At 40.5% G+C, this 20,033-nt stretch overlaps 1 protein-coding gene across 2 annotated transcripts; it reads right to left on the bottom strand.

Annotated features, from left to right (window-relative positions):
• Positions 1-3,247: 3,247 nt before the first annotated feature.
• LOC115817005 (E3 ubiquitin-protein ligase Midline-1-like) lies at positions 3,248-19,118 on the bottom strand. Of its 2 annotated transcripts, none has more exons than XM_030780222.1 (10): positions 18,817-19,118; positions 18,399-18,777; positions 11,223-11,318; positions 8,075-8,182; positions 7,287-7,435; positions 6,960-7,087; positions 6,113-6,256; positions 4,256-4,417; positions 3,755-3,962; positions 3,248-3,612 (listed from the first exon to the last, which is right to left on the bottom strand). In XM_030780222.1, exons 1-10 carry the CDS (start codon positions 19,092-19,094, stop codon positions 3,264-3,266), a joined length of 2,001 nt encoding a protein of 666 aa, XP_030636082.1. In that variant the 5' UTR covers positions 19,095-19,118; the 3' UTR covers positions 3,248-3,263. The 2 variants fall into 2 exon arrangements, with proteins under 2 accessions (XP_030636082.1, XP_030636083.1); XM_030780223.1 differs by having other exon boundaries at positions 18,513-18,777.
• Positions 19,119-20,033: the final 915 nt, after the last annotated feature.

Here is a 20,033-nt window from a genome sequence, read left to right as displayed (position 1 = left end):
TGAACTAGACAGTAAAATGACCTGATAAAACACCAGATAACATCGTGATGGCAGCTGAATTTTTCTTTAGTGATTATTTACATCATCAGAAAGTAAGCTCAAGCTTGCTGTCAGTATCTCAGATACTGGCCTGCTGTACATAGTAAGGATCTTAGAGTCACAGCTGGCTTGACTTACTGCATTGCAGAAAGGTGAAAAATAATGTAGAATTGTTCATGTGTTTTGGTAACAAACATATGGTGAATATAATTGCGTTCTCCTAGTGGTAGCCTTTGGCCATTTTACTGTAAAGACAATTTAAGCCTAACTTTTGGTTTAACGACTTGTGAAGGCAATAGTTAGGGTTTGAAAGCTTCTTAAAATGCTATTTTAATAAAGATATAATAGTAATATTTTATCATTGGGGAGCAAGTTGGATTGTTGTTTTATAAAAAAAGGAACATAAGAAATTGATCCCCAGTCAGTGTGCTAATTGTAAAAAACAAAATTGTAGTCTGACTCCAGGCAATTGAAGTGATCTAAAAGAGAAGAGGATAAATGAGAGAAACATTACAGAGTGCCTGTCTGAGCCAGTGGACTGATGTCTAGTGCTTGCATGCCACACAAATTGTTCAGTTTACCTTAATGTGGGAAACTGGGCCCCCACAGAAGTGCCTGTTGTTGACTCGAACTGTCATTGATTGTGAAAGGAAACATTTGTGTGAGTGTTTTGTTTTTGTCCTTCTTTGTATATTTCTGTGAGAACTAGTGGGTAAAGCAACATTTTAAGTTCACACAGACCCTGCTGTGAGGTAAAACAAAAGATGCCAAGGGAATAGGAAGTAGCCCCGTCATTTGACGGAAGTTCTCAGGATAAATTCAACAGCTTTAGAGCTAATCTTGGGAGCCATTCAGCCGAAAACCTTGAAATATACACAAGGAAAACAGCATAACAGAGGACAGCTGTTTATCTCCATTCATCTGTTGCATCTTATATGGGTGCAACAGTTTAGGTTCATTATGAATTGAAAATGTATGGTTACATTGAGACACTTCCAAAAATTGCACACACACAAATATTGAACGCTCTGATTGTTTAAACTTGGACAGTATATTTTATTTAATATTTCACAAATGCTACAAAAAAATTGCACAGTGACACGAGCCTTCAAAACAGCTTTCCATAAAAGTGTCCACAGTATTGACACATAGGATATTACCACTAAATATGTTTTTTATCTGGAGAAAAAAAAAAAAAAACAACTTAAAAAAATAGACGGTTTCTAATTATAGAGATGAGGGACTTAAAACCCAAGTTGTACTTTATTCACACTCTTAAAATTGTGTCTGTTGAAGAGGTGACAACCCCATGAAAAATTACGCTGTAAAACATGAACGATCTCTTTCATTTTAAAATTACACAACCTATCGAAGAAACAAAATATATACACCATTGAGTACATGTGGCTGTAATGGCGGCAAGACAAGGTTTCAACTCATGTGTTGGCTTTGACCTCTTTGTGTTTACACCAGTGTTGAAAGACATATACAACCATCCATTCACTTTTATGTGACCTGCTGTCAGACTGTACACGGTTATAAACCACAGGACATTAAAACATGTTTCTTGTCTGTGTACTGCAGACTGTCAGAATATCTCAGTGGCTCATCATTTGTTTCGCTGTGCAATTCCACTCGCATATCTTCACGTTGTGAGAGTCCATGTATTAGAAGTCCAGCCATAATTAATTCATGCACAGTTTTTTTTTCAATAAGACAGATGTAACATTAATGCATTACAGGCCACATAACAGGGGATAATGTACACAAGACAAAATGAACACAAAACAGAACTAAGATTGATTCTCATAATGCGTTATAAAGAACTTGGCACTGACTACAGTGAGTTAACCTGTTAGCAATGACAATGCTGACACAGACTACAGTGAGTTAACCTGTTAGCATGACAATGCTGACACTGACTACAGTGAGTTAACCTGTTAGCAATGACAATGCTGACACTGACTACAGTGAGTTAACCTGTTAGCAATGACAATGCTGACACTGACTACAGTGAGTTAACCTGTTAGCAATGACAATGCTGAGACAGACTACAGTGAGTTAACCTGTTAGCAATGACAATGCTGAGACAGACTACAGTGAGTTAACCTGTTAGCAATGACAATGCTGACACTGACTACAGTGAGTTAACCTGTTAGCAATGACAATGCTGAGACAGACTACAGTGAGTTAACCTGTTAGCAATGACAATGCTGACACTGACTACAGTGAGTTAACCTGTTAGCAATGACAATGCTGACACAGACTACAGTGAGTTAACCTGTTAGCAATGACAATGCTGACACAGACTACAGTGAGTTAACCTGTTAGCAATGACAATGCTGACACAGACTACAGTGAGTTAACCTGTTAGCAATGACAATGCTGACACTGACTACAGTGAGTTAACCTGTTAGCAATGACAATGCTGACACAGACTACAGTGAGTTAACCTGTTAGCAATGACAATGCTGACACTGACTACAGTGAGTTAACCTGTTAGCAATGACAATGCTGGCACTGACTTAGTCTCTTTGTCCAAAAGTCTGTGTGCAGTCATACAGTCACTGGACTTGATGAGGATGGGGAAAAAAAAAACTCTTGTATTCTCTGACTGACAATCCTTACTGTTGAAAATTAAGTGACCGATACAGAAATGCCAGTTGCTCATTTTATCGGCATAATATGCTGCAAAAATACTTCTTTTTTTTTGTTTTGTTTTTTTAAAGAGCCAGAATGGCTGAGAAGATCAACTGGATTTCATTAGGCTATTATCTACACAGGTACAGATGTCTTTTCTTTTGCCAATGTGCAGAAGGAAATATGACATACTGCTTTGATAAATAAAGTATAAACATCAATGTGCAAAAGCATGGACAGCCCTACAATAAATCTTTTCCCTCCTTCTTCTTAAATATTTAATAATTATTATATAGGTACATTTAGAGCATACATAAAACCATGTAATGGCTTCAGCAGACTGTTACGGGGTGCAAGGCTTGAACTGTCATTTGTGTCCATGTTTGTCCTCAGGAACTAGTATTTTAATTATCTCATTCTCTTGGGTTGGATGGCTGAATGGGGAATCTTGTGTCAAGTGGCTACTATTTGTCCAAGGTGCCTAGGATGACCTGGGGGGCTGTGTAAAGTGACCTGAGTTGGGCCAGAATGGTTCAGAACAGCCTCTTGAGGTCTGGTCCATAAGAATGACACTCTCCTGTGGGTCAGTCCAGAGGCTCCACCCCTTCCAGGTGATCTGGGATTGGAAGGCCAGTGAGAACTGTCAGACATTTGTTCCAGATATTGAAGACCGGACAAACTGGCTGAGCGAAGGACACGTGGAAGGTGTGGAGATGTTGGGAGCCTACGGCATCGTAAAACGCCAGCGAGCCGGCATCGTAGTCCAGCAGCACGCCAATACGTCTCAGGTGGGGTGATGGCTCGATGGCCAGCTCCTTGCTGTTGTGGCGTACCACCCAGGAATTGTTGCAGCGACACAGCACCCAGGAGGATGAGTTTTTCCCAATCCATTCATGTTTAGGTGCAGATTTATAGGCAATGCCCACAGCGTACCTGCACAGACAAGGAAAGCTTTATACATATTGCTTTTCTCTCTATAAATCATTGCAAGTGTATATTTGTATGTGTGTATGAACTAAATTTCCTTCTGACTGACACATCCTTTGACCAATCATTTTACTCTGACCATCCTTACCAGGTGCTTCCTCCAATGAGAGCTTCCCAGTAATGCCGTCCACTGTCGATGTAAACATTGCCAGTGACACCGTAGCTGCTTTGGCTGCTGAAGCGATCTTGACCATGGCTCTTCTTGGAAGATGTTTCGTCCCGCTCCACTGTCAGGTTGTCATGTGACACTTTTAGCTTTCTGTGAGCAGACTTAGGGTCAAGCTTGAATGGCTGACCTGTACGTGGGCAGTGGAAAAAAAAAACACAATTCAGAAGCTGCATCACAAATTTTTGCCATTAGCAGTTGCCATTAAAAGTGTACAGAAAGCATGATACACAAACTTTTAGACTTTGAGAGGGACCCATCCACCATTTTGAACTATATGAACAAACTCAAAACCGTAATCCCGTCCTTAATCTTAAATGAGTGCTCTGTGATTTTGATGTGTTATGTTAAATACTACAGTGCTTTGTTCTCTCTAAGGTTCTTAAAAGACAAAAAGGAGAAAAAAAGAGGATCAGCTCTCACTGTTGGTCTTAAGAGTTCCTGGTTCACTGCTGCGACTGCCAGCCTGATTGATAGCCTTGACAATGAAGATGTACTTGGTGCCACTCTGTAGACCGTGCACAGTGTAATGGTTTTGCTTGATGTTGGGCACGATCATCCAACTATCAGCCGAATTGCACAGACCTAAGAATCAAAGTCAGCAAGCATGAAAAAATGCCATATTTTTACATACAAATTAAACACATTTGCATTTTCAATTAAACAAGTGTAAATTTGAAGACTGCGTGAAGGAATATGCACCAGACGAGTGTAATAGCTCTTGTGTAAGCTGTATTTTGTCACTATGCAAAGATTGTCATCCATTCCTCAGACCTGTATTTGATATCTGAGGCCAGTTTTTAGGGTCAATTAATTTCTAGCATTCCTGTATTTTAAATGTTACACTTTACCATCTTTTTCGGTCCATACCACCATGTTTTTTTTTCCCATTGGAGACCTGTCTCTAGATGATGTTTGTTACCTGACTACTTTACCACACCAATTCATTTATAAAAAAAATCTGTAAATCATTACAGAAAAACATGCAAAGATCAAAATATGCAGATCGAAAATCACATATTCTGCGATGATGATAATAATTTTGCCAGCTCTGCCTTAAGGTGCAAAGGAAGAAGAAAATTCTCTCATTTCCTAATCTTAGCCCTCACATGGTAACTATCGTCGGACATTTTAGACAGCTGAAACAGTATGTGGCAAGCATTAAACTTTCATCGTTTCTGAATTATGAGATTTAGAAGTATATATTATATGACAAACAGTAAGACTGAATATGGGTTTCGTACCCCTCCTCTCCTCTCCTTCATTTTGTCAGAAGTTAAAAAGGTTAAGAAATTTACATAAAAAAAAAACAAACCCTGAAACTTACACTTGGAGGTTGAAACGGATACACATACACATATAAAAACAAACACTTGCAAGTACCAAGATTTATCATTAAAGTCACATATTTTCTAAATGCATGATGAGCATACGACATGCAAACGATGGAATTTCTTTTCCAATTAGAATATTTTTTTGCATTCTGGGCTCTTGTGGGCATGATGAGCAGAAATCATTCACAGCTATTTGACTGTGCTGCTCCACTGCTTTCTGCTGATGCTTTTCAGCATGTTTTTTTGTGTAGTACACTACACTCACTCCAGGCCAGCCTTCTACATGAGTGACTCTATCACGCCTGTTCCCCTGTCTTCAGTACCACACACACGCAGACACACACACACCCTAGTCTCCCTGCTCTCTCCTCAGGATGGTTTGTCTTTTGTCTATCCAGCCATAGAAATCCACACAGGGGTCGTATCAGTGTCCTGCTAGCTGACCCAGTGTTGATTTGGAAACCTAGTTCACACATGCCTCCATCTTTATTCCCCTAAAGAATCTATTTAATACAATGGAGAGAGGAAAGCAGCTCTAAATGTGAGCTAAAAACAAAACTGGAAAATGAATGGGACGTGAGATGATATCGAAATGGATTACCCCTTTATTTGTCCAATTTACTGACCATTCTGATGTAACCATTTAGTCGGTCATCAGTTTTTGACTGAGAACAGCTGCAGCGAGCATTGTATTGTCTGTTTACCAAAAAGGTTACAGAGAGAAAATGAAAAACGAGAGCTTTCCTGGAAACCAGGACAAAGGTCGGTGGAACAATTATGGCAAACTCTCAGCTTGTTTCTGTTTGCTAATGTAACAGGAATTTTTGCTGTTTTGGCATTTCTGGCAGAAAGATTACGCATAGACCGGCACAGTTTGCTGTTGTTGGCTGTGTTTTGTTGGTTAGTTTGTTTTTGTTTTTTACCCCTGTAGCCCTGAGTTACTTACTGACAATATTGGCCTGCCCGGTAAAGATGGTGTACTGCAGCTCATAGGAAACCACACAGAACTCATCATCTGATGTCCAGTGCACAGTTATGGTGTCGTATGAGGCTGTGCAAAGCTCCTCACGGATGCCTGGCGGATTTGGTGCTGAAATGTTTAAGAATAGGAGATATTTTAAATGAGATATACCATACACCTCTCGTTAACAAAGCTTTCTATAGAATAGCGCATACACTTGCATAGAAGTAACTATCCTAAAAAGAAATTTGTAAAAATGGGGAGTGATGCACCCTAGTCTATGACTGATTGGCAAGTCCTTTTTTTTTTTGGAACACCCGCAGGCAGTGAAGCCAAAATTTCGAGTGGAGGCTAGACATGGTTTAAAAGCTGTGTCGCTCTCCCTTTTCGACCAAGCGCATTTTGTGGAACATCACAGCACAGTGGATTCTGAGTGCACATCACTGGCTGATTGACTGATTCAGCCTCACTGACTTAGTGAGCTGTCCCACTAAGCCCTCTGTTGAGGCGCAAATAAACCAATGTGATGAAGAGGCCGGACGAAAAGGGAAAGCACTCCGAAATTAATGTGTAATCCGTTTTATGAAGACAGAAGTGAAAGAGGTTATCATTTGGACTGGAATCGTTTGATGAATTCTACAAACGCTCGGATGATCCCTACAACTTCGTAATTCTGTGATCAAAAAAGGAAAAAAAAAATTGCATCCCGAAGGATCCCTCCTCTGTCTTTAAGTTCAACCCTAATAACTTTGATTCATGGCTGAAAGTTTTGACTGGAAATTACACACTTGCTGAAAATGTATCATTTGAGTTTATTTGGATTGTACTTTACCTGTGAGGTAATCAAGGTTCTCCAGCAACTTCTTCTCTCGAGTGAAGTCAAGCGCAAACGTATCGAAAGTGTCAGTCAGATTTATCTCAGGTATCAGGACCTGTGAGGATGCTGTCGCCATGGAGACTCTGAGAGAGACAGAGGCAAAAATAGCAACTTATCTTTTCAAGTCAACAATTAATTATTAACAATCATCAACATACATTGTCAAGACTAAGCCATTTCAATCTCTTATTCAGACGTTATCCTCCTTCAGACCACGCAAACAGAGAGTGTTCTGATGAAAACAGGACATGGACTATATTTAACGCGTTTCAGCCTTTTCACCTCTCAGAGATGCTCTTGGCCGTCTGTAGAAAGCGGGCGTGGTCGGTTTCCTTCAGAGTCTGGTCTGCTTGAGTGATGAGAGCAGAGGACCGCTCAATACATTGTTTACAGTTGGCAATTTGCTGGGCCAGCTTACGCAACCTGACCACCTGAGCGAAACAAACATCGGGTCAAACAATAACGCACAGTCACAACATTTACTCTCTCGAGCTGCCACACCTTCTATCATACATTAGATACTGAGTATAAAATAGTGACATCACACACCCAGAGACACAGAAAACACACAAACAAAAAGAAAATCCAGTGATTCTATCAGTCAGAACTACATCCAGGAGTTCAAATGAAACTTCAAGCTATGGGATCAAAATTTAATTTGTCTTTGTCTCTCTCTCTCTCTCTCTCTCTATATATATATATATATATATATATATGATGAACATTTTTCAAAATATAAACACTGCTATGATTTACATGTAGGTCAGTGAGAGACACAGTGGCAGTATTCAGGTCAGTGGACAGGAGCGTGGGCTTAAATTGTCCAAGCCATGTGACACCAACATACATGTTTGAATCAAAGTCTGAGCACCAGCCTTCAGGGTATTTGGTGAGCTTTTGACCCTATCTTTGGCAATCAGAACAAACAGTGTATCCCAAATGAGGTCAGTGGCGCGTATAAACTGTCAGTGAACACCAAATCAACTTTTAAATGTCAGTTTGCATTCAAATGACTGCTGTTGAGAATGCAACATAAAAACCTTTCTGTTCTGTAATGTCATAGCAGTTACCTTTCCCTCTTTGATCTTGGTGCTGATGATCTGTCGTCTTTGCTGGATAATTTCAATCAGAAGGTCACATTCCTCCATAAGTTTGCCCTCCTGTCGGGATGCGTTCACCTGGTGATGACGACAGAATGAGATATTTGAAGAATACGTTATTACCACGCTTGAAAACATTTAGAATTGAGATCACTAAATATTAAGGGAATTTTCGATTCCCTTAAAATGAGGCAACTCCAGGTAGAACGGGTTTGTCCATGACCAAACTCTTTGTTTTTGAAAATAAGCAATGAGGTGAGCAATAAGCAATTTAATGTCATGTAAGTGTTGTCTTGGAATAGTTCAAAATGAATAAAACTGGGTTCCCTCTGCTAAATTGGTCCAATATTTTTCCAGCTACAGCTAAGATTAGCTGGTATTTGCAGTAGTCTTAATATCAGACAGTTTGTATTTGCTCTAATCAACATTTTTGGCTACAGCAAGAATGTCAGAGCGACACACCTACATTTTCACTCTTCTCTCAGGGAAATGCCAACATCATTTTAATACACGTTGTTAAATATTGACCAGTTGGCTTAAACAGTTTGCGCACAAAACTCTATTTGGGAGACAAACATGAAAGCTCCCCTGTATTAAATATTCCAAGACTCACAACTGTGGTGGACTGAGGTGGAGAAGAAGATGACAAGGAGCAAGTAAAAGAGGGAAATGTCTAAGGAAATGCGTAAGAGACAGGGCTTGTGAGGTTTCTAATGGCCTTTCTCTTGAAAAAAGAAAAGGTGGATTGGATTCTCAAAATGTGAAAAAAGAGACTCGTTCAGTCACAACTTTGTCCTGTCAACACCGCTAAATAGTTCGCCTGACCCGTGAAATTTTTCCTTTTTTTCCCTTTTGTTTTTCCCTTGAGCTTCTTTGTCTGGTATTTTTGGCCATTGCTGATGAGTATAGCATACTGAGATCATCAAAGAATTAGCTCTTAAAACAAATATTGAAATATACTGTGGTCCAACAATGGCTTACATTCAGATTCAAACTAGATTTAAAAAAAACTGTATTATTAGCATAGAATAACCTCCTGAACGGAATAACCTCCTCTACTTGTTGTGATTATTTACAGAAAGAGCATGGACAACTCAAGTATTTCAAGGCAGATCCGTGACTTACCAAACTGTTACAAAACAATTTAGTCTCAACCCAGAAATGTCTTCCTTCCAAATCTGCCTCACTAACTCTCACACTGACTGATATTCAGACACAGACCAAAAACAATCGCCCCTGTCCCCTAACCTGCCCCTAAGACGCTCAGCAAAAGGAAGTACCCAGAAATCTAGAGCATCAGTCAGAGCAGTGGCCTCGGTACAGCCGCTGTGACAAAATAGTCCTCGACAGTGGCAAAAGTGAATCATTTAACCCGAAGGAACAGCAGCTCTGGAAATAAAGGCCACTCGGGGAAAAGAAAGAAAAAAAAAAACCCTCACACACAGGAAGCTAACACTGGGGAATGGTTGCTTTAGAATCTAAAATATTTAGGAGTCTTGACTAAATGCGTGCTTTCCTGCTCGAAGCTGTTATGTACGTTTTAGGGGAAAGGTGTGTTGTTGTACTTTGCACTCTTAAAACTCACAACTCCTGGGTATAACTGTATATATACGTATATGTGCCACAGAGAAAATTTGTGGATTGGAGATGGAATATTATTTTTATTCCCGTTAAAAGCCCTCTTTGAGGAGCTTTTAATGGGAGTAAACTGTGCTGTATGAACTGTATTAAATAGTATGTTGATAATTCTAAACAATCAATATGTATAAACAAGCAGGTTCCATACAACTTCAATTTAACGTAATCTGGGATTCATTTAAGGAAATGCACGACAACAGAACATATATATTTTCCTACAAAGTTCTCACCGCAAATGATGCCCGCCCTTGCATCTATGAATCACGCATAGTTTTGTGATGTGATCATGCGTCAAACTCAACAGCAACAGTGGAGCTTTTTAAAAGGCCCATGCAATCGAGACCAAACCCCACTGACCCAAATCTAATATGAAAAGAAGGACAGGTACTTCATTCCTGTCTTTATACCCCTGATGCATTATTCAAACACATCCAATTTGCAACTGCACCAAGAACTGAAAGAGCAACAGAAGTTGGAGGGGACAGTCATTGAGGCTTTTTTTAATTTGTTTGTTTGTTTTTCATTTTTGCTTTTTTTTTGTTTGCCAGGTAATTTAAGTATTTTTGTGCACCTCTGATGCACCTCTGACAGGTACTAGGTACGATATGTAAGATACGATATTTAAGCCAACTATATAATACTCTGAAAATGAGGTGAGTTGTAAAACCATTGAAAATGTTTAAAAACTAGAAATCCCCGCATAATTACAGCATAACAGCATTAGTACAAACAGTTCATGGCAAATTAAGTTTCTTTTGTAATTATAGTACTTGGCCTGTAGGTTACTTTCCTTTAGAGTAATGAATCCTGGTTTTGTGAAGTAGTTTTAGAGTTATGATACCAACAGTTGAACATATGATTGTGTAATGTTCATGTGTGCGTTTATGTAGGCTGGTGGAACATGACATATTGACATATTTATGTAGGCAATGTGGAACAGCCATGCACACAAACACACACACACACACACAAACACACACACACAAACACTCTCTCTCTCTTTCTCTCTGAGGCAAGTGCATGAGAGGAAAAATAAGAGCACATTTGGCCATGGTTCCAACCAAAAGTGGCACAGAAAAAATGATAGATTGACCAATCAGCTCTGTTATAGAGAAGAATATATGGAATCCCCTTGTATTCTTACAGTAAAAACAGATAAAATCAAACACAAAGATCAGTTACAGACTGAATTAACATGGACATAAAATAAACACAACTGGACAAGAAACAGCTTGTGTTACACAGACGAATAGTATATAATTATAGTGTATTATGCTCATTCTTTTGCCAGGTAATATCATTTCTCTCCATACATGACTTTCTGCACCAAAGAAATGTGACTGTACTAAACTAAATGTAAATTAGTAGCATTGCAGAACACTGCAGAGCAAATTTTTAGGATTCTCACATCTCTGGATTTTGACATTAACTTGCAATACAAGGTCACAGAAGAAGAACAGCAACAGATGAGCACACTCACCTCCACATGCTGGCAAGTCTGAATCAACTTTCCCATGAGAGATTCCAACTCGTTGTTCCTCTTAATTAAACTGCTGAGGTTAGAATCCAATGCTTGCTACAAAAAAGAAAAAAAAAGAGCAATAACATGTGAGCTTAATAAAAAACACACACACCAAAAAAAACCGCTGAGCGTTCTTTTCAAAAACTCGTGCATTCTTCAATTGACACACTTTTGCGAATGGAAAAAAAATAAATAAATAAAAAATAAAAAACCTCTCCTCACACAAACACGACACCATGCAGCAGAGCAGAGATGCAATCATATCTTTAAAAGTGGAAAAAAGAGAAAGAAAACAAAGAAATCGAACGATTCTCCCAAACCTCTTCACCCCTTTCCTCCTTCGCATTAACTTGTCACTCTAAATTTTTTATTGAGTTTGGACCACGAACCTCGGTACGCTGTCCCTCCGCCCGATACCGCCTCATCCTGACCGTTCGTTTGGTCTGAGAGCTGGGAGCCTGACAGTCTCGACTGGGAGTAACTCAGATGAGACACGCGCTGTGTAGAAGCTAAATCGGGCAGAAAGCCACCTGACCGGCTAATTGAGCATCAAAAAAAAAAAAAACCCATCTGACAAACCATCTATCTATCAATGTAGCGTCTTTACATAAGAGCTTTGGTGTGTGTGTGTGTGTGTGTGTGTGTTGTTTTTTTTTTTTTCTTTCTGCCCAGAAACAAGCAATGTCTGTCTTCTTTACTCCGCGTCCCGTCATCTTACTGCTCACCCAACCATGTTAAGCCACAGTGTAATGCTCAGTTGGGATTAACTGAAGTTGCCCCATGGGTAGACACCACACAGAACACATACACATGGGGGAAAAAGAAGGGGGGGGGGGCTTTGCCGGTTAATGGATGGCCTTAATACTGAGATGACACAAAAGAGCTTCAAGTTCTATAGCTCTGACCTCATCAGAGAATCTAAATATAGATTCGAATAAAAAGAAAAACACACAACAGAAGCTTAGCACATTGTCTAACACAAAGCTGATCAAAAAGACTGAAAAGAATCGCTTTTGTAATTTCATATCTCAATTCATTTTAAGGATTTTTGTAAAGACATTACAGTAATTTCTTATGTTTCTATTCTAAATGAAACCATTAGTAAATCAGTTCTTTATTATTTAATTAATAAACCATCAGTCCACGAATTATGATTCTAAATGTAAGAGTTCTCATGTTAGAATTACTTGTGACGTGCTCCCAGTCCTCTTGAGATCTCTGATCCAATCAGTTTTCAGTTATATCATAAAACAACTTTATCGGCAAAGCAACTTTATTTCATAATTCCAGTTTCAGAATGAATGGGAAATAATGTCCCTTTTTTTTTTACATAAATAATTTGCTTTTATGAACCACTACACCTACCCATTCCTAGTTAAAGTCAAACGTCTGTGTTCCGCAACATTCGGGATGGGACAAAGTCATCCTCAGACGATCACTCTTAGTGACAGAGACGACAGACTTCGGAGGGGTCGCTGTCACTTTTTGTTTGGAGGGTGAAGTTTGAGACAGACTGTGTATGCAATCGGAGGAAAAACCAGCCATTAATCTTGTTTCCTGGCTTTAACAATTCTCCACGGCGACGGAGCAGTGGCAGAGGTCGCAAGGAAGAGCTTTTTAAGCTTTTTTTAATCTGAAAAGAATCTTAAAGCAAAGCAGATTTCCTTACAGGTCATTCTCTCTGGTCATGAGAAATCAATGCGATCTGTTCTCAGACAGCGGTGAAGGAGCCACGTGAACAACGTTCATTTAAGCGTGTGAAGAACCATCATTGCCGCTGTCGAAACATCGTTAGTCGGACGAGAGAACGAGATTGTCTGGCATTATAATTTGGATAGCGTTAACCCATAATGTTAAGATTAGAGTTAAAAAAAAAAATGGATAAGATTTCTCTTCACAGTTGAATATTATTAAAGAAACCACTTAGTCAGTCTCACTAAACATGATGTTATACAAAAAAAAATCTGTTTGATTGCCTAAAGAATCCCTAAAGTGAAATGTACTCTCTCTATTTCTCTTTTAGTTCAAGATCAAAGTTGATGTATTGAAGTCTTCACACCAGAGTGGCTTTTCTTTGTACTTTGAACACCTTAGCTTTAAAATTTTGTGAAAAACTGATGTAATCTCTCAGTTGGTTTTACTTTTAAGTCAAACACACTATTGCCTAAAAGAACACCTCATATCAGCTTTCTGAAGTTTAGCAACTGGAGACAAAGCAGATGTAGCACTTCGTTTTTTCTTAGGTCGTAATAACGAGGCAAGAAAACGACTCACTTCTCAGTTATTCCCTAAATAATTTCAGTACTTTTTTTTTTTTCAATACTGAGGCAGTTCACTGAGTTCAGCACGCAATTAGCACATCCAGCTGGTGTTTCCAAGACTTGAAAAGTTTTGAATGGTGTACCATTTTAGAGTATATCTACGAATAATTCCACATGAGGTTAGACTAAGAAAACGTGGAAACTCAGCAGCTTCTGTTTGCCCTCCCACCCGCATGTCTAGTTGTGAGAGAGAGAGACGTTTTGATGTCTGAACTTTGGCAAAGCCTCAGGTAACCATGTCAGTTTGACTGAGGCTCCTGCCTATTCTGCCGTCGTCAGGCATTTTGATCGCTGCTGGTTAGGGCACTGCCGATGACTACGGCATGACACATCGAACTCACATTCTTCAAACACCCACGGGATGGCTAGCTTTACACGCCCGGTTTCCAAAGCTTAGAGGTGGCACTGGAAAATCCAGGAGTACCAAACGACGTCTTATTCATCCTCGTATCCCAAACCACGTTTGAACGTTCTCTGTCTTTTGAGACGGTGCTAATGATGGCTAACTGGGATGCAAGAGATGCTGGAAGGGTAACTTTCCACCGTTGTGCGACGATCCGAAAAGTACATTTTACAATAAGAGTTGTTCAGGCAACTGAACTACCTTGTATTACGTTCTAAATGCATAAAATCATTTTCTTATGCCTGTTCATTTCACAAATCTATACATCTTGCCCTTGCTGTTTTTAAAAAGGCCATCGAGTTCGATCTGTCTTCTCTAGTGTTATCCGTGTGCTTTCTCTCCTGTGACGTCGTTTAATGCCATGTTGTGTTCTATATTCCCTGTCTGGAGTCCAAATACTAACCAGCTGTCTCTCCCTTTCTCTCAGATAAACACCGTGATTATGTTTACTGCTTGAGACAAGCTGCTTTGACTGACGCGCGTTGTAAATGCAGGGTCCGTCCAAAACAGCCCATAGCCCCGGCTAAAGACAAAATTGAGGAACAATCGTTCTTGACAATAATAGGAAATGGTTGTTTTCTGAATGGTTAAAGAGAGAGAGAGAGAGAGAGAGAGAGAGCCGATGAACATCGGTTTTGAAGAAATTATGAGCTTGAACAGAAAGCTATCATAGACGTGACTTTGAAACAGATGGAATGCAGCATATCAGTCTGCTTAGGTTTTCAGTTCAAACCTGTGGAAAACACCTCCTTTTAATGCTCTACAGCCCAGTTATTATCAAGATGGGCAAATATCCAAAATAACTGATATTTTCATTATTTCTCGCTCTATGTGTGCATTTATGTTTGTGTGTGTGTGAGCAAGTGTGTGTGTGTGTGTGTGTGTGTGTGTGCATGTGTGTGTGTGTGTGCGTGTGTGTGTGTGTGTGTGTGCGCACCCCTCCGGAAGGAAACAGTTCTCCCCAAACCTGTGATGGACTGCAGCCAAATGGTTAGCAAAGGCACAATGTGCTCCAGTTTGATTTTTCCATTCCATTCGTTTACACTTTTCCTCTTTCTCTGAGTCCAGATAGAGAGGACTCACTCCATTCTGGGATAAATCTATCGGCATCACTGTCTAATTTGTACAATTACTATTTAATCCACTGCGCAAAGTGTCAAAATCAATTATGTTGCTCTATATGTCATAAAATTCAAATCAGGGTATATATTCAGAGCACAGAATCACTTATTAATTTAACATGAGTCAGTCAAGGTGTCCTTTGGGTCCATTCTACCCTGTGGTGATGGTGGGTGATGGTGTTCTGCATGGTCTGTTATCACAGGCTGGCTTTGGATACATGGAAAGACTCACACTATAAATACACAGGCCATAAACAGAAGTCCTGGACTTGTCATGTTAACGGAGCTCTTTGGAATTTCTCCCTTAAAATCAGAGATAATTAAAGAATAAACCTCATAAATATGTAGAAAATAGTATGAATAACAAAGTGAGACTTTTTATGTTTAGTGCAGCAAAACTTTGAGAAATGTTTCCTGAAGTTTAAAGCAGAACAAAACGTTATCAATCGAAAACATACAACCGCCTTTGTCTGTCAATATCCAGTAGATTTCTTTTTTTAAAGAAACAAAATTCCCATAAATAAAGTCATTCATCCATTTTACATTTTACATCAAAGCTTCCTTTTCTAATTTAGTGCTCAGAGACCTCCAAGACAAAGCTACTCTATTCTTAGCCTTTCTCTTTTGTTTTCCGTTTCCTCTCTGATAACATCTCTATAAGACATGGGTGTGCCTGCTGAATCTGTGGAGTGTCTGTATTGGTTGTGTGTGTGTGTGTGTTATATATGCATGTGTGTGTGTGCACGCGTGTGTGTGTATGTACTGAGCTGAGATATGGAAATTCTGCATCTGACATTTTCAATGTTTTGCCCGTGAGTTTTAAACACATTATTAAACTGTAAAATACGACAGAGACATTAGACATGACACCGCTACCCACAATCATCTTGAATAATATTCTGAGTCAAAGTGATACTCCATCAACATTCGTGCGCCAACAGGCGCCTGCCTATATGACTAATGCGGCCAAATGAATCTCCGCTCTTTTACTGGAGTAAATCTTTTGAGGTTTAGCATCAAAAGCAGTTGATTTTGTTGTGAGAAAAACAAAGCTAATGAACCGAATGTTACCTACCCCCCTTCTCTCCATTCAGACAATACATGCTGCAAGCTACAGCTTATCAAATACTCAGACATTGCATTCCTGAAAGACTCTTGCCAAATTTCAGGTTTTGAACCTATGACATTTGGGCAAATTTCTCTAATCTGATTGGCTGCGTTTGGGTCAAAGAGGGGGTAACAGGGTCTTAACCGTCCGCTCTCTATGAAAATAAGACCCACACCAGCTGGTGAGCTGAGTGCAAGGCCTGACAGGTGTCCCAGTAGACTGTAACCTTTCACAAACAATTAGACCACTCATGTCAAGGAGGTTAAACTAATGTGAATACACAGCTATGCTTCCGTTACGCACACTGTGTACGTTCTCACGTTCCCTTAAACAAATGAAAAAATTTTTTGTTATGTTGGGCTTTCTGCTATTGTAAAACAAATGAATGGGTTTTTAATTACCGAAGGAATGTGATGTAAAATAAAACGGCTGATAAAAGAACCACAGATAAAACAATTAAAATTTCACTGGAAAGTTCAGGATACACAGAACCAACTCCGGCACCAGATCTCATTTTCATTGTGAACAGACTCTACATCACATTTTTCCTTCTCGGGCCCCTTACAGTAAAAGTGAAGGGTAATTCTGCTACCTTCAGTGTTCGGAAACCTGTAAAATAGCGGCTTCTGCAGTTTTTGAGAACCTACCCCTTTGAGAGGGAATAGAAATGATCTGGTCTTTGCAGAGAACTTTTGACCGTAATGTGATGTGACCTAGAACCTGCAATAATTCACACACGAAACTAATATAAAACATGTCGAGTCAAAGTTGTCTTTTAACGATGACAGCACCGGGCAGCTATCCGACACATCTGCTTTTAGTCTCGCTCACGTTGGCCAGTCTGGTCGTAGAATAGCGACTTTGGCGAGCTCCTCTCCAAAAAGCATCCACGTTGAACCATACGGCAAGACGCTAAAACCACAAGAGTCTAGTCTGGGTCTGGCCACAGCTGCTCTCATACTGGATTGAACTAGAGGGGGCGAGAGGCCATCTCCCAGTAGGCTAGCTCTCTAATGCTAGCCATAGCCATGCTCAATTAAACTGACTGACTGTGGAGAGAGCAATTACCACTGCTTAACCTGAAAACTCAGAGAGGCAGTCTTTTTACAAGATCACTAATGAGGCTGGGAGGTGGTATGTTTTAACACGTCCCACGCAGTGGTAAGCCCCTAGGATTTTACAGATATGAAACATTTATATAAAAAAAACTACTCAGTAATGGAAATTTGCAGTGGGAGGAAAAAGGGCTAGAAATGATGATGGATAAATATATGATTTAAAAAACATTCAGGTTTATAACACTGAGTTAGATTACCCTTAAGGGCATAGTAGCAATAGGAGGCAACTGAATTTAGAGAGGCAGAAAGGACAATGGCTTAGTAGTTGTATTTTTCTGTTCTTCCCAAATTAGCCCTCAAAAACGTAAGACTTTGTTAACCACTCAGTCGTGGTTCATGTTGTGGTCTAAACTGAAAAACACTGAACTTTGAGATCTGACCAGAAAATTCATCCTCTGAAGTTCAGTCCAGCCAGATCTCATTTTCATTCGCTTCAGATACGACAACATTTGTACAGGAACGCAGTTATTGGCCTATAACCGGGGAGAAGGCTGTGAATGTGTCCCTGTTTTTAGCTTCTGCTTCAGGGCCCAAACGCCAGCCTCAGCCAGTCTCCAGTGACCCTGCCTTGCCTCCGGCTTGCCCTTTCTGCTCTCCTCTGCAAATATTTTATCATCCGTGACACTCTGTCGCCTGCGCTCTGGTTACTTCCCAGAATTAACACCCAGACTGGGCAAGCTACGAGGGAGATCTAAGAACTAAAACTAGAATACAAAAATAGCCCCCAAAAAAAAGATTTTCAAAGTGACTGATAATGGTTAAAATATGCTGAAAAACAGAAGAAGCTGAGAGAACATAAAGCAAACATGGACTGAGAGTACAAAGCAAGTGAAATATTTCCAGTTTTCTTTGAAATTCAACGTATCAAAAGTGCTATTCTTATGGAGACACTTGCACCAATCAATGAATGAATGAACATAGATAAATAATTAAATAAAATTCTGAACGACAGCAACAGATTTAAGTAATCATCTCCTGGCTTTTCTTTTAAAACAAACATTTTAACAATGCAGACATTTTTTTCATTATTACACATTGACATTATATGAAAATTTTAGGTTACCTTTAGTTTCTCATATCGTTCGCTCAGTGCTGCCACCTGATGGTCACGATGGCGTCCCACTAATTTGCACAGAGAGCAGATGAGCTGTTCATCCGTTACACAGTACATGTTCACCTTCTCCTCCTCGTGCTCCAGGCACTGGAGGCCTCGCAGGTGCGAGTCCGGCAGCGGTTCGATCAGCCGGTGCCCTGTGAAGGGCTTTTTGTTGGGGTGGGTAGCGCGTAAGCACTCCTCACAGTACGACACCTCGCAGGTGACGCACGTCTTCACCGCGTCTTGCGGCGGGTCCTGCTCGCAAAACTGGCACTGGACCGGCTCCGGCAGCGGCGCGGTGGTCATGGCGGCGAGAGGCGGGGGTTCTCCGGGGGAGTTGGGCCCGCTGCCGGGAGGCAGCAGGAGGGTGGTGGCCGAGGTGGACGAAGATGAAGCCCGCTGGATGCGGTCGATGATGTTCTGGAGAGTCACGTTGCGTTTCAGTCCGTCTAGGCCGCGCTGCGGGCTGAGCGAGATGACATAGCGGCAGGTGGGGCACTGGAAAGCGCCGATGGACTCGACGGGCTCGTTTGAGGCGCAGTGGGAGAGAAGGATGCGATGGGCACAGCCGAAGCAAAGGCTGTGGGCGCAGGGCAGCAGCAGTGGGTCCTCGAAGAGCTCCAGGCAGATTGGGCAGGTCAGCTCCGACTCCAATGTGTCCATCCTTTCAGGCGGAGCAAAGCGGGGGTGTCGTCAGCGAAATCCAGGGAAGCTGGTCAGCTATCTGAAAAAAAGAGGACAAGAGGAGAATTTAGGAAAAAATAAATGGGGGGGGGGTGGGGGGGGGGTCATTGAGACAAGCGTGGGATTGTCAAAAAAATGTTGAGACTTAATTGGAAGGCGGGGGGGGGGGTTTGTGAACTTTCACACTCATGCTAGACAATTTCACAGACTTAATGAGTGAGCCAGTAAACCAAAATGGTTTACTTTCACGGCACGGTTGTCTGTGAATGATTAAAAAAAAATAAGCATAATTTTAAGGTCGCAGACAGCCATGAGACGCTGAAGACGACCAGAGGCAAAACATCCGTCCATAAAAAACTAAAATGTCTTCCCTACATGTCAACACTAATCTCCTTTTCTGCAGGTATTGCAATGAGCTGACATCAGTTTGGATGAATTTAAGTCAGAGTGTTCTGAGGGTTTTGTTTGAAGAAGTCAATCAGGCAGTGATTCCTAGACAGATAGATAGATAGATAGATAGATAGATAGATAGATAGATAGATAGATAGATAGATAGATAGATAGATAGATAGATATGTTCAGTATCAATAGGCTACATAAGTAGTTGAGACATTAAAACTGTGTCATTGCTTCATTGTTGTCTTGGCACTGAGTGGAAACACTATAGGCGTTAGCAACAACTGATCTCTGAGCGTTACACATTTGGTGTGTGTGTGTGTGTGTGTGTAATCAACAGACACTTCCAAATTTGGTTTCAGACCATGGTGGAGCTTTCTACTAGTCACCCAAACACAAGTTCTTTTGTTCCTAAAGCGTCTGCCGCCTCCCATAAGTGACACAAGAAGTCCCCCCTTTCCCACCCTACCTCCCCGCACGTCTGAATCATACCCTCTCTGTGACCTCCTCATGAACCCCTGA

The sequence above is a fragment of the Chanos chanos genome, chromosome 7, assembly GCF_902362185.1.
Source record: "Chanos chanos chromosome 7, fChaCha1.1, whole genome shotgun sequence".
Taxonomy (NCBI): domain Eukaryota; kingdom Metazoa; phylum Chordata; class Actinopteri; order Gonorynchiformes; family Chanidae; genus Chanos; species Chanos chanos.
This window is presented reverse-complemented; position numbering and strand designations above follow the sequence as displayed.

Coding starts and splice junctions, on each gene's coding strand:
- LOC115817005 (XM_030780222.1), bottom strand. CDS start 19,094: ATGGACACATTGGAGTCGGAGCTGACCTGCCCAATCTGCCTGGAGCTC. Junction 4,418..6,112: donor CGGGCAGGCCAATATTGTCA/GTAAGTAACTCA, acceptor TTTGATTCTTAG/GTCTGTGCAATTCGGCTGAT. Junction 3,613..3,754: donor CTCATTGGAGGAAGCACCTG/GTAAGGATGGTC, acceptor TTGTCTGTGCAG/GTACGCTGTGGGCATTGCCT.